A 14,901-nucleotide genomic window follows, 5' to 3' on the forward strand; every position below is an offset into this window, starting at 1 on the left:
TAAGGTTGTCCTTGAGTGGTCCATCCACATACAATATTTAACCCTGAATATCATCCAGTGATGGCAGCATGTCTTCTTTAGCAGTGGCTGAAAGGTGAGTTGTCAGCCTGATTTGTGTTCTGCTGAGGTTCATTTCAGTTGCATATGATACAAAGGCTAACCTGAGGAAACAAGATATCCACTAGCCACATGTCCATCTTTGCAGTCAGTCTCTGGAACTGTCTAATGTAATTGTTTCTTAGTGGTGATGTGTTTGTTGTGATGTATTTTCTAAAAATCAGGGGAAAACTCTTCATGAAGTCCCCAAGTACCCAGTCACAAGCAATGGCCAACAACAACTGAACAACTGTGTACACTGGAAATGTCTCAGCAGAGTGATAATGTCATATGTTATTCTCTAAAGAAATCTGGGGACTGTTCACCAGCCACATACAGTCTGCTCCCCTTAGGAAAAGACCCAAAACCAGACCCAGGCAATGGGTGGCCTTCACGTGAAGTCACAGCATTCAGTTCCAGCCATGAAGGGTATGAGTCTCCTGCCCAGCACATACACCAGCAGCTTCTCATGTCACTCAGCAAGCATGGAAGCAGCAGGAGATACAGTCCCTGCTCTGCTCCCTCTTGTCCACAGCCCCACCACCCAGCACTGCTAGCTTGTGTCTGGGTTGGACAAACTGTCCAGAATATCTAGCGTCATTACTGCTTGCTTTGCATCCTTGCTGGCAATTTTTATTTGAACTAATTAATGATTAACGGGAGTACTCTCCTTAATCTTGTTCAATGGTACTGAAAAGAAGAAGGAGCAGACAAGGCCAGATGGACGCAGTAGGATCCTTTTTGTAGCACTGTAAGTACTCTTTTAATTTTACCTTGGATAATTTGGATATTTCATTTGGACAGATTATGTTGTTGTCTGAGAAGGGCATCTTTTTACATGTAAACAAAGGGCTAAAACTGTTATGCAAAACATCAAAACATGCCAAGAACCAGAAAGACCTGGCTGCTAGTGAAGAAGAAACATCACATAATTAAATTTTAAAAATATCTTGTAAATAATAGTAATACCTATAGAGACTTTGCTGTCACAGATCAAATATTTTATCTTTGAAGAAGCTGTAAAAGTATTTTGCAATTTGGGTCCTAGACAGTATGATCTCTGTTGATATCACATTTTTGTTTAACACAGATTCAAGTCTCTAATTATTTGATGAATTGAGGAAGACTAACAGGGCTGCAGTAGCCATCCTGCAGTACCGAGTACAAAAGCAACTCTCACCAGTTACTCTGGGGAAAAAGTCATATGCTTCCAGTTTAAAAAAAAAAAAAAAAAAAAAAAGTCACCAGTCCTACCCTGCTTTTTAAAAGTTAATATGATCAAAAATTTCCTGTTCTGAGAGAGTACTTGATCGTACAAATAGTGTATCAAGAGGCATATTCTTTCTGGGGATCACTGGCATGCATCAGGAATGTGAAATATCCAGGTGTGGGATTTTGGAGAACAGGTCTGTTTGAGAGCCTCATTTTACTTGCCTGGAACACACAGCATGAAGAAATTAATTTTTGTGCCATGTTTTGTGTATCTATCTCTTTTCTAGAAACAGTTAAAAGGAAAATGAAGCCCACGTATTCCTTGTGTTTAGTGCTGACTGGTTTGTGTACTGTTGCCCAGTGTCATCAGAATCCTCATAAACATAATAAACAGGATGACCCTAAAGGGGCATACTACCCAGGACACAGTTCTCACAGGGACGAAGTTTATCCACTTAAGAACAAAACCTTTGTTAAACTAGTTCCCAGCAATGCTGACTTCGCATTTTCATTTTACAAGCTGGTTGCATCCGAAGCAACTGATCAAAATATTTTCTTTTCACCTATAAGCATCTCTGCTTCCTTTGCAATGCTGGCACTCGGGGCCAAGTCAGCGACGCTGACGCAGATTCTGGAAGGGCTTGCCTTTAACCTGAAAAAGACTCAGGATCAGGAAATACATGAAGGTTTTTGCCAACTCCTCCACATGCTGAACCGTTCAGATAGTGAGCTCCAGCTGAGCCTGGGCAATGCCCTTTTTATAGAAGAGACACTAAAACCACTACAGAAGTTCTTGGATGATGTTGAAAGCTTTTATGAATCTGAGGTATTTTCTACTGACTTTAACAACTCCTCTGGCGCTGAGAATCAGATCAATGCTTATATTGAGGAAAAGACAAATGGGAAAATTGTCAAACTAGTGAAAAACCTTGATCCTCTCACGGCAATGGTTCTTGTTAACTATGTCTTCTTTAAAGGTAAGAAAAATCAAAGGGTGCAAAGTTGTGACTTATATGTTTACTGCTTATGACAAGGAACGAAAACTTAAGAGAAATAAACTGTAGTATAAGTAATTTAAGTTGAGGAAGCCATGTTCAGTATCTGGAAAATGTTGCAATAAAACCATGTTTATTTGTTGTCAGTATAAATGTTTGTGTCCTCACCTGATTGAGTGAAATACCTGTATTTTTTAACAAATATCTTTGTTGAGTTTGGTAAATTCTTTAATGTGATCATAGACTCATACTCTAGTGAAAGATGATGTTTTCAGTATTATCTGCCTGTAGTTATCTTTAAGCACTTGAAATTAAAAACAAAACAAAAGAAAAATGCTGCAATGCTGTAACATCTGAGGGTGCGGTATCTTGAAAAATATTTGCACTAATCAAAGGAAGATTGTGGGACCAGATCCTGTTTTATTCACTGTGACCATTCCTCTTTGTATTTTGCTGAATTATTTTTCTTTTTGTCATAAGCCCACTGGAAGAAACCCTTCAGTACTTCATATACAAGGCAGGAGGATTTTTTTGTGGATCAGAAAACATCTGTAAAAGTTGACATGATGTATCGAAAGGGTTATTACAGAAATTACTTTGATGAAGAGCTGTCTTGTTGGCTCGTTCAGATACCTTACAATGGAAATGCTGCAGCGTTATTTGTTTTGCCTGATGAAGGGAAGATGAAGCAGGTGGAAGATGCTTTCTTGAAAAGGACTGTGTCTAAATGGGAAAAGTCCCTCCAAGACAGGTAAGTGCTTTTGCTAAGGTGAAAAGTGAGCCTGTTATTGATCAGTAGTGTTTATCTCACCAAGACAAAACATTAAAGGCTATTTTACTGAACTCTGTTCACTTAATGGTCCCTCTCCTGTGCAGGACTTCCCTTTTCTTAGTTGGAAAATGAAGAAGTGCTGCAAGTAATGAACAAATAGGGCACTGAACATGGAATCCATCTTGGGTTAAGTTTCTGGCTCAACCACAAGTTGCTTAGCATCATGATGAAGTTAACAGACCCTTGTTTCATATATGGACATTGTGAAAATAAAATGGAGTGTTATTTCTGAAGTATTGGGTGTTTGAGTGTAGAGGGTCAGGTATGATCTGCAGCATAGTATGTAAAAGAGAAAAATTTATTTATTTACTATTACTGCAGCTTTTTCTGTGGTGGTCCAAGCCCTATTGTATATTTGAACAGCCTTAGGACAGACAGTTATGATCTTTCGAAAAAAACTATCTAGAAATAGTAGCTCTGTTTGCTACAGAGTTGGAACAGCTGTGTCTTCCACCGAATTCCTTGAACCCTCCTGTGGCAGCAGAGGATAACGGGCTCATTCTGCTCCAGCCCTCCATATTAGATAGTTAACCTGGTCAGAAGTGCTATTTGAAACCTGAGAGCAGACTTTTAGCATTAAGAAAAATAAATGTGAAGTGTAACTATAATGAAACCATTGAGGAGTGTTACCTAGATGAAAATTTGTCCATGTTCATGTTATTTGTTACAGAAAAATACATCTGCATATTCCAAAATTTTCTATTTCTGGCACTTACGATGTGAAAAAGATAATCAAACAAGTGGGCATGATTGACCTATTTACTGAACAAGCTGATCTGTCAGGAATTACTGAGGTGCCTGGACTGATGCTTTCAAAAGTAAGTCAGCACACGAAACACAAAGACCACAGGATTTACCTGTTCCCAATAATCTGGCATTAATAACCCATGAAAGGATTATCCCACTGTCTCTGAAGCATAACTCAGTCATCAATGGCTGCCTGTATGGAGGCAAAGCAAGCCATATCTTCTGTAAAACTGAAGCCAAATATACTTACAAGGGGTTACACATACATAGTTTGAGGGTGAAGAAGAAGACATACATATAATTAAATGTTCTTTTGGCTACTAAACAAAATTATCTAAAGGTAACACACTAGCTTTGGCAAAATATCCTCTAATTCCCCCTACAAAGGTCAACAGGCTATTATTCCTGCCCTTCTAGTGCTCTCAGAAAGTTATTCTTTTTCAGCTAGATGATAGGGTAAATTCACAATAATACATGAAGCTGCCAAAGGCAAAACTAAGTCTAGGCTAAATTACCAGGTTTTTTTGCTTCCAGGGTTTCTTGCCATTAGTCATCTTGAGTGCACTTTGGCTGCCTGCTGTTTGAGGGTTGCTCCCTGCACATGCAGTAAAGGAACTGGCAAGAGGGGTTGATGGATGGTGGAGCTGCAGTGGGAAGGGGGATGGCTGGTGATGACCTTCCTGAGGCTGGTGCTCCTGGGCCTCGCCCCAGGCAGGGCTCCCCTGGGCAAAAGCAAGAAGGGTGGCAGACTGCTCTCCTCTTGCCAGGTTGTCACCTGGAGGTCATTTTGCTTTGTGTCCTTGCAGGTGATCCACAGAGCTGTGCTGAATGTTCATGAGAACGGCACTGAAGCGGTGGGGGCAACGGTGAAGGAGGTTACCTGGAGATCTGGAGATGTTCCTCATCCACCTCGAGTCAGATTCAACAGGCCCTTTCTCCTGGTGATTCTGGATAAATACACCCGCACTGTCCTCTTCATAGGGAAAATTGTAAACCCTCTGAAAAATGACTGACTGACCAGAGGACGTGCACTTGTGCCCATTGCTGCCTAAATTCCTGTAATCCAGCAAACTTTTCTGTGTACATACCACAAAGTATTATATTAGTGCTCATCTTTCAACCATTATCCTTCTATACATTATTAATCCCTTAAAACACAAAAACTCTTTTTTCTTATCCAAAAGTCTCCGGTATTTCCCTCTCCTCTCCACCTCAGTCTACAGCTGGATATAGCTTGCAGTGTTAACAAAATACAAGTCACTTTTCACCTGTTTTGTAAGAAGCCATTCCTGACATGGTCCTCTAGAGTGTTTGAGATTGTTCAAAGTCCTTGGATCATGTAGCTATTGCTGTACCCTCATGGTGTGTGTACAGGAGAGCAGGAGAAGGGAAATGGGGAAAAGGAGGTAGGAGGTATAACTCCCGTCGTTTTAATCCACTAGACTTTGACAACTAGTCTTAAATGTGGATTCCCTTAAGGTTGGAGAGAATTTCAGTTAATTTATTTGGTTTTTAACCAAGTATGGCATGAAGCTGCAAAACCAGTAACTGGGACACTGAAGGACACAACAGTGTAAAGGACTGACAAGTGCAGCTCATCTAGCTTGTCTCCATCTGTCTCCTCCTCAGTGAAAGCTCTTCTCATGAACACAAGAAGGATTTCTTTGCTTTACAGATAATAGTTATCCTAGTAAGTAAGGAAGCCATGACAGCAAAAGGACCTTCTGTTTTCTCTTACAAATATAGCTGTTATTGCCAATGCTCTGTGATAAGAGTATGGTGGAGCAGTCCATGACATAGCATCAGCTTCCTTTGTATAGATTTGTTGTCTCAGTCTTTTTTCTCCCACTGACATTGCCTTCACTATCACACTTTCTAGCTAGACTTGTCAGACTGTGGTAGAAAAGAGGAGGAGTGAGAATTTTAACACGAGAGAGCTTGTATATCCTCAGTAACAAGAGCAGAGCTTTCCTAGGTACTGTTAACCTGCTTTAAAATATCATAGACACATATACAAAATGCAGATAATATTCGAGAAGTCACCTTTCTAAACGTTAACAGTGGATTACTGTTACAGAGTAAAAACATACTGTGACTTGACATTTGTATCTTTTTCACTTAAGGTTTCTTGACTCTAACTTATTGGTTTTGTGTTGTTTTGTAGTGACTCAGTCAGTTGATAGGATTTTAACAGACCACCTACACTAGATAGTTTTACAGTTATGAAAGAAAAGAAAAACAAACCAGTAAATATTTAAATTATTTTGTTATTTTTTCTTTAATTTTTTTTTAGATCAACATCGTGTTTTATTAAGGTATAGAAAGTAAATGAAAGTACTTAAATCACAGATTGATTAAATCTTTTGCTATAGAATATCTAACACCAATAGCAAAAAATGTAAAATATAAAAGGTAACTTTTTAAACTTCAGTCTCCTAAAATGTCTGTGAAAAATGTAACTTAAAAATTATGGTGAATATTTATAAAATATCATTATCTTGATTGTTTTGGGGAACTTTATTTTCTTTGACATTAATTTTATCAAGATTAGTAAACTGTAGCTGTAAGTATATCAATAAGGAATATAAGAATATTTCCATGTCTATCTGTCACACATGTAACACTTGACATTCTCTCTCAAAGCCCTCATAAAATCATGCAAACCAATGACAAATGCTTCTTACTCTTAACTGTATTTAGTCTGTTCATTATTTAGTAACAAACAGTTGTCTTCACACCTCTAAACATATAAGGATTTGGTGTAATACAAATAAACTGATTCTACAGAAGATCATTTAAAAGTGTTTGGCAAATCTCAGGGCTAATTCAGGACAAAATGCCAAAGTCCAGCTTTGCAGCGACAAATGACTGTAGGCAAATACCAAGAGACTTTATGTTTGTTGTTCCTCATGGACCTCAGATCAATAGTCTCTGTTTGCTAGGAGGCAAAAAATATCTAAACAAGATTTTGCCAATCAGATCTCACTTTGAGAGGTAAGCTTGTTGCTTAACTTATTTGAAAGTGGGTGGAGAAAAATCAAGCTGAATTAAGAACTGGATAAGCAAAGCGTATCAAGAAACTATTGTTGGTATGGAATCATCTTCAAATGGGAGTAGGGACCACATACATGAGTCTTGCCTTGGTTTTCTTTCTAATTTGACAATAATCAGGAAATGTCCTTCACGGGAAATGTGCAGCAGACAGCAAATTTGTTTGGTAAACATCGAGTACGGAAGGATTGCACAACCACCCAAAACTGTCAGCATAAATGTCGTCACAAATCCAGTGCAGTCATGGTTTATTCAGGACAGTGTTTTTTGCTGCTTCTGTCCTGGATTTTTGTTTCTTGATTTGTTTGCTGACTGTAAATTTCATGACCAAGAAGCCTCAGTGTAACAGGGGAAGAATCTTCCTCCTTTCTACTCAAGAGCTGCTGCTGCCTACAAATTCCATGGTGTGCCACCTCAATGCAGTGATGTCTCTGGAGGATGGAGCTGCCCTGATGAATCACCTGAGGGACAAGGTGCAAAGGACATCTTCTAACCCAGCCTGCCCTGAAGACTACACATAGATCTGTTGTGGGAGTGCATGTAACCATGGGCACGCAGGAGCTGCAGCCTCAGCACTGCCTCTGTGGACCCCAAGAGAAAGGTGTGATGGTATGGCTGAAAGAGGTCTTCTGTAATAGCCATAGAAGAATTGCCAGCACAGCCTAAGCTTTGGAACAGCACACACTGAGCAGGTCCCAGAAATAAGGTGAAAACAAGCATTGTGGGAATGGCAGTAAATGGTGTATTCGTTGTTATACCTAGGAAGGAGTTATCTACAGAAGTGAAACAAAGTCTAAAAGCATAAATGAGGAACTCAGTAACCAGGATTAATCCATGGTGGAGATAGATTTAACTCTTACCAGCAAACTACATGAAGTTCAAAAGACATTGGAAGAAAACTAGCAGCACTTTTGAGTAGTGCTAAAGATCATAAAAGAAGGAACAATCAGAAAGAAGGAAAGTGTATATGTGGGACGTGTGGGGGTAGAGAGGGAAATAGTATGTTTGAAGTAAATAAAGGAAAATAATGTATTTCAAACAACCAGTGGTTAGTGCCAGTGGGCAGGTCTGTCCTTGTTCCCAGTGCTGTGCAGTGTCTGCTAGGAAGAAATTAAAGGTGTATAACATAAGCAACAGCTTTAAAGTTCATGGGCTGAAAAGCAAATTGCTTATTCTGCTGTAAAGACCTACTAATGCTCTGTTAAATGCTCTGTCAGAGAAAGGGAAGAGCATCTTTAGTCATAGGTTTGCCAAGCTTGTGAAGAGGGCTTTAAGATAAACTTGCCAGGGGAGGGGAGTCTCAATCCATGCCACTCCTACCAGTCTGATGCCAGCACTGCAATAGATGCCCAAGGCCTGAAGAACAGCCACAGGTCAGCAGGAGAGCAATTGAAGAGCAGCACAAAGGAATTCCAACCATTACAGCCAGTAAGTCAGAACCTGGTGATTACTCAGGGCTAAAAACCTGGCTTCTGTTGCCACCAGGGACTTGGCAGCCATGAAGATGCTGTGGCTGAAATCCACACAGGAAAAATCCATCACCTGTTAATCACACTAATGCTTAGGCTCAGGAAGTCTTTGTGAGAGAAGTATTGCTTGAGGCAATGCTCTCCTGCAGACTTCACAGACCCTTGGTAACCCCAAATGCCATATGCATACCCCTGGCATGTGTCAGATGGAGTTACCAGCCACATAATCACCTATGTGAGGTATGATTGGGACTCAGAATGGGAGCCTGAAGGCATCAACAGTTCCATTATTGTAATGGATCTAGAAAAATTTTTCTCTAATGGAGCGGATTTAATTGTACCACTGGATGCTAAGAGATTGTGAAAGCCAGACCGTAACAAATTGATGTATTTCACACAAAATTTTCCAAGCATTTTTAATGGAGAGCCATAATATTAAGTTAGTTATTCTGAAATATATTATATTCTATTCCTGGCATGTGCTCTGTCACTTGGCCAGGAGAAATATATCTGTGGGGAAGAATGGAAGATCTGTGGTCATGTGATTCCTGCAAAGGCTTGTCAAAGAGTTATATTTCTTTTCTTCAAACACAACATGGTTCAGTCATTTTTGTCTTACATATAACATGATATTTCTCTCTTATTACTACAGTATTGTGATAATTAGATGTTGGTGCACACAGACAAGTCAATCAATGGAAGCAGTGCTGCCTTTCACTCCTTTACTTTCTTGTTTGAAACCTCCCTCCGGTGCATGCTGTGGTTTACCTGGTTCCAAGCTTTGGCTGCAGCTTTCTTCCAGACAAAGATTAACAAGGTGTTTTTTCTAAGGACCGGTTTGTTTTCTGAGGACTGCTTCCAGATTATGGCCTCAGAGGCTGAAGTTACCGAGCTGTCAGAACATCTCACTAGCTCTTCCTACTCCACCTTTCCAGGAATAGCTACCTGCTTCAGCCTCCAGAAATCTAAGAGTGCCATAGACCAGGAACAACTTCATAACTCAGAAATCATTTCAGTTGTAAACCATTTCAGGCTGGGGAAAAAGGCTGGGAAGGTAGGTTTACAGTGTTCATCAGAAATTGATGCCTCCATAAGAAAAGCATGCTCTAGCTGAGGCTGTTGGCTTTCCATCCCATTCGTTATATCTCTCATACCCTCCAGGTAGGTGACTTAGACATTTCTTATGAGATTTCTCCAGTTTAAATGGACCTGCAAGTGTTTGATATGAGTTAATTGAAAAATACATCTCAGACTTCTATCACAATGCCTTTAAAAGCACTTAAACCACTAGACGCCTGCACTGTGGGGGAAAAAAAAAAGGGGGGAAAAAAAATAAGAGAAAAAAGGAACAGACCCTCCTCAGAAGCTGATTTGCAGCCTCCAGGATTGTCTTTAGCTTCTTATCCTGTTGCCTTATGCTGTGTGGAGTGCAAGCAATAGAACAAAGAGCAGAAGAGGATGTCTTGGCTAAGGGGGCATCTTGCAAGTAGTGTGAATATGAGATAGAACTTGTATTAGAGTCCATGTTACCTGTGATATTTATGGTACGGTTTCTTATTTCGCCTATATAAAAGGGTGCGTTCAACAGTGGTGATACAGTGAATTACCTCTCTGCAAAGCAAGGACTGGGGAAAATATGTGCTCTTGTGAAATGGTAAGAAAATAGGAATGTCCTTGGAGGTTCTGTGAAGAAATATGTTACATCTTGAAGAGCATTGTTCTTCCTAGAAAAAAGGCAGAAGTCCATGGGGAGCAGGTGGGAGGGACAGGGGAATTACCAACGAGGCCAAGATGTCCATGTTGTGCTGTGGGAGGCAGAGGCACAAGCTGAGGTCTCTCTTGCAGCTGCCATAAGGACAGGGAAGCAGGGAAGTGATAGCAGCCTGGCAGTATGCTGAAGGTAATTAGCTCATCTGTCTGGGCAGGCCTCCATGCAATGTAGGCTTTGAGCCTTTCTAAGGCTTGACCAGAACTTAATTAGCAGATGTTAAAGCTTTTGGCATAAATAAGCCAGAAAACAAAAGCCAATGGAAAGAGAATAAAATGAAATTATTGTAGGGCAGAAGATTTAACACTGAACTTTTCACCTCCATCAGCTGAATGTTGTTTACTCACAGGGCACAGGTTCAGATCCGTGCAAGTACAATTGAACTGTTGCTTCTCCATCGCTTGGAGTCCAAAGCTTAGCTGGGGTTTGTCCCTCACATTTTGTCCACATAAGAACCTTAAAGCTTTAAAACTTGGAAACACTCAGAATAAAGATTCTGCCCTTCTGTTAACTTTCCCCTTGTTTGTCATTTTATGTGACAGTTTCGTTTGCGTTGTCTTTTATTTATGTACTGTATGTCACACATCAGTTTTTGGTTTTAAGCTCTTGATTCTAGTTTTTGCTTACCCTTGAGTCTTTGGGACAGGATTCCAGAACTTCTTTCTCCAAGGTAAGCTCATGCATAGGAGATGGCAGATGATATGACACAATCACTTCCTGCTCCTTCTTCCTTCTTTAGGAAGTAAATGAAGCTCTCCCTGCATGTGTAACAATTTTAGAGCGCAGCAGAAAATTGAGTTTCTCTTCTGAGACATGTTTATATCTGTTCTAACTGCCAGCAATTGCCACCTCAGTGTCTGTTTGAAGACTGATCCATACAATGCTCAATGAGGTGATGGTTACTTCTATATCTTTTTGATTTTGTAGATGCGGTACAGTGGAGTTAGACCCAGTATTTAGTTTAGACCCATTTACATCCAACTAATTTAATAAAGTCCTATGAATCATAAACAAAACTCAGAGCTATTTCAGTCCAAGGTGACTCACTTTTTGGCCAGTTTTTGGATAGTATAAGATGTGGAGGCTCCTTAAAGAAAGAATTCAGTTTCTGCACTAAAAGGAAATGAAGAAAGAGAGGAAAACACAGTTGGGGTAAACACACACATAGTTTTAATTCTTGATTCTTAAAAAAAAAAAAATAAATAAACCTTTCTCTAGTTGTGTTGTTGCATAAGCAAAAGCATCACAGATATACATCTTCATTTAATTCGGTACAACAAAATTAAAAGCAAAAATAAGTTCAGAGACAGTAAGAGGGGTCTAATATGTCACATCTTTCAATTTTTTAACAGTAAAGACTACATTTACCTAATTGCTTTTTTACTGACATTGACCCCCCCAAATGTTCTTCCCATGATCACACAAGAAAACCAGCTGTTCTCTTTCCAACGCGCTCCAGTTGAATTTGACATGTGTGCTTTGGATGGAGGTGGAATTTGGGGGTGGAAGATGATGAAAGGTCAAGAGAAGTTCAAGGAGAAAACAACTTCTCTAAACACTTGCATATTCATGGACTTTGGCAACACTGAACTAACCACTGAGACCTAAGCCTTGTATCTCATTTCTGTGGGCAAAAATGAGGAATTATTTTTGGCACTCTGTGGATTTAATGGGTGTTCCAGTCTTTCTGTAGAAACTACTTCAAAGACTTTAATTAAAATCCTTTTTCTCATTGCTTGCATGCTGGTCTTTGAGTTCAGTCATAGATCTGAACTAGCATAAAATTAACCTCTGGAACAAATATTGATGGCATTCTACAGAGACATGGGTAATTGTCATTATGTTTTCTTACTCAGATGTCAATTCCATTCCTTACTATCTTGTAAATGACAGCCAGCAAACAAGTAGTCCACTGTGGGATTGGGTTTCACTCCCACATACTAAGTGGCCACCCCAGTAAATACTACAGCTTGAGACACGTCCTGGAAAAGCAGCAATGTAGTAAAAACCTGGCTCATCTCAAACCAGCCACCAGCAGTGCGGACTTCACATTTAGGCTTTACAAGCAGATCATGACAGAGAAAGATGACAGGAAAATTTTATTCTCTCCTTTGACAAAGACCTCACTTGACAGACACAGGGGAGTGGGAGATCTGTAGAAATTTTCTTTCAATTACTACTAAGCAAGGTCCAGAGGAGCAAATGCAATGCCCTGTCTGTAAATGACAGCCCAGAAGTTTCTGGATGATGAGAACAAGATTAACGATGCTAACACGGGCAGAAACTGAAGAGAAGATCAATGAACAGTTTGAATTTAGAAAATTATACTTAGGAACGTATTTTTACCATGTGGTGGTTGAATACTGGAAGAAGTTGCCCAGAGGGGTTGTGAAATCCTTGTCCTTGGAGGCATGTCCATGAGGAATCTGATCTAAGTAGGAATGTTTTGAGCAAAGGGTTGGACAAGATGACCAGTGGAGGTTCCTTTCAACCTAGATTTTTAATCTAAGATTCTGTTGCAAAGGGGCAAAAATATGTGGGGAAAACACACTGGTACACTTGTTGACTAAATTTTTTATAAAAGTAAAATATATTGGAGAGAGAGACAGTTTCAGAAATATGTTTTAATGTCTGATTATGATCCCCAAGTTTTAATATTTCTCTGACATGTTGATTGTTTATAAGGTTGTTGCGAGAAACAATTGGACAACACAGTGGGATGGAATTTGAACAAGATTTTATTACTGAGTGGATGTGTGTGTTTTGTTAGAGGAGCACTGCACACCTCTCTCTTTCTTTTCTACTTCGGTCCCTTTCTGGAATTTCCAGTTCTTTTCTCTCCACTAGGTCTCTTTCCAGCTCCTGGTCTGGGTTTCCTCAGATGCAACAGCTCCAGGGAGTCACTGCCTCAGGGACCTCCCTTCACACTTCTGCTGGCCAGTCCTTGTTCCCATGAAATTTGCCCACTTCCTTTGCAAGTTGTTCACAAAGCCCTGCTGAATTTTGGTGGGAAGCACAGGGAGCATGCACTCGCCAGGGCTACTGAATAGAGGTTTATTTCTTGTCCTCTGACTATTCAGCAGTCATAATTTATTGTGACTGTAGGTTAAACTGTCTGCAGCAAAAAATGAGGTAACCTTGGCTTAGAATTTTGAGTTTGGAAATCCATGTAAGGCAATTTCCCAATCTTCCATTTGTACTATTAACATCAACATGTGAACAAAAGAAAAGGTCTTATTTTTGAAGTATAAATGAAAATGCTGTAAACTTAAATCTGTGACTATCACTGTGCAGGCCTAATGCTGTGTTGAGAAGCCTAGGTCTGTGCTACACTCAGGGCTTTTGCACCCTGACACAATGGTATACGTCGGAGATATTACAGGTTTAGGGGCTTGGCCACACAGATTGTGGTTTTTGGGTGATCCAAACTTTTGACATACCCAAACAACTCAAATATTAATTTTGTATAGGCATTGTCAATGCTTAGAGTGAAAACAGCTTCTATCAAAACTCAAAATGAAGAACATGTTAATCTTATTGACCTGTTTTTAAATTGGATAGGAGGAAGCAAAGTTTTTATGAGAAGAAAACTTGGAATTGCAAGAATTGAAACACAAAATACTCAAAAAGTAAAGAAAATTTGCAAGGAGTGATCTCTATTTAATATGCATACATGTAACAATAGCCAGCTGTACTAACAGATAGCATGCCAACAGAAAGCTGTCAGATTAGATTGGGCTAATTAAACCTTATTACTTTGTTAGGTATGGCTCATTGAACAGTGACTGTGTAACTGTTCACAGCAATTCACCAATTCTTACAGCCCTAACCAAGCAAAAAAATGAGTTTAGAGTTTTATTCAATATCAATTACAGAAATCAAGACAGGCGTCTCCCATAAAAGTATAAACACAGTACGTCAGATCACAACCTTGCACACGAACTGTGTTTATATTAGAGCTAAAAGCAAAATTGTGTTTCTTTAGAAAATGCACTAAAAACAGAAACAAGCTAAGCCAGTGAGAGACATTTTAGTGCATCTGGAGCCTCTGTTTGCATGTTTAATGTAAGATTCTAGGCTGCTGTTTTTAAAGTCTCTTTTAAGATAATCATTACTATTCAGAAAAGAAGGTTGAATAACAGCTACTTACACCCAGTAACATTTTTCCATGGACAGACTTTCCACTAGCCTAACTAGAGTTTTCAAAGTTGGAGTCTTAAAATTACACTCCCTAAGTCACACCAGGGCTCCTGGATAAAAACATGACTTGGCCAGCAAATGTTAAGCACCTTAACATTTCTTTCAAGTATCTGCCAAATGTAAGCATGAAGTACAGATGATTATTAAGATATTTTTGGTTTGGTTCATAAACAAGGATTTAGAAAATCTGTTTTCAACCACTCTGGTATAAGAAGTTTGCTTTCCACATGACATAAAAAAACTCTATAAAATACATAAATTGTAGTTTTTTTCTGAACCAGTAAACACTATACATGAGCAGAATGCTTCTGAGGGTTTAATGAATGACATAAAATGGGTTCATATCCTTTCTTTACTGAGGTTTTAGAGCTGAAATATTATCTTCAAGGTATTGCAATATGAAAATGGTAACAAAACTGTTATGCACATCTCTTTATAACTGAGTTGTGTTTCTCACTGCAATTCTCCACTTAGTAGTGCTTTTTACATAGGTAACTATTAAAAGAAAACCAAAAAAAATTTTGAATGCAC

General features: G+C 39.3%; 1 protein-coding gene across 1 annotated transcript in view; it reads left to right on the forward strand.

Annotated features, from left to right (window-relative positions):
• Window positions 1-1,544: 1,544 nt before the first annotated feature.
• LOC309442488 (uncharacterized protein) overlaps window positions 1,545-14,901 on the forward strand; it is a gene marked incomplete at both ends in the record, with an annotated part of 28,223 nt that continues 14,866 nt past the window's right edge. Inside the window, 5 exon segments of the mRNA XM_082058356.1 lie at window positions 1,545-1,574; window positions 1,577-2,285; window positions 2,784-3,054; window positions 3,806-3,953; window positions 4,689-4,886. Of these exon segments, the coding sequence (XP_081914482.1) occupies window positions 1,545-1,574; window positions 1,577-2,285; window positions 2,784-3,054; window positions 3,806-3,953; window positions 4,689-4,886 (1,356 nt within the window).

Source organism: Streptopelia decaocto (assembly GCF_964273445.1).
Source record: "Streptopelia decaocto genome assembly, chromosome: 7".
NCBI classification, from domain to species: Eukaryota; Metazoa; Chordata; class Aves; order Columbiformes; family Columbidae; genus Streptopelia; species Streptopelia decaocto.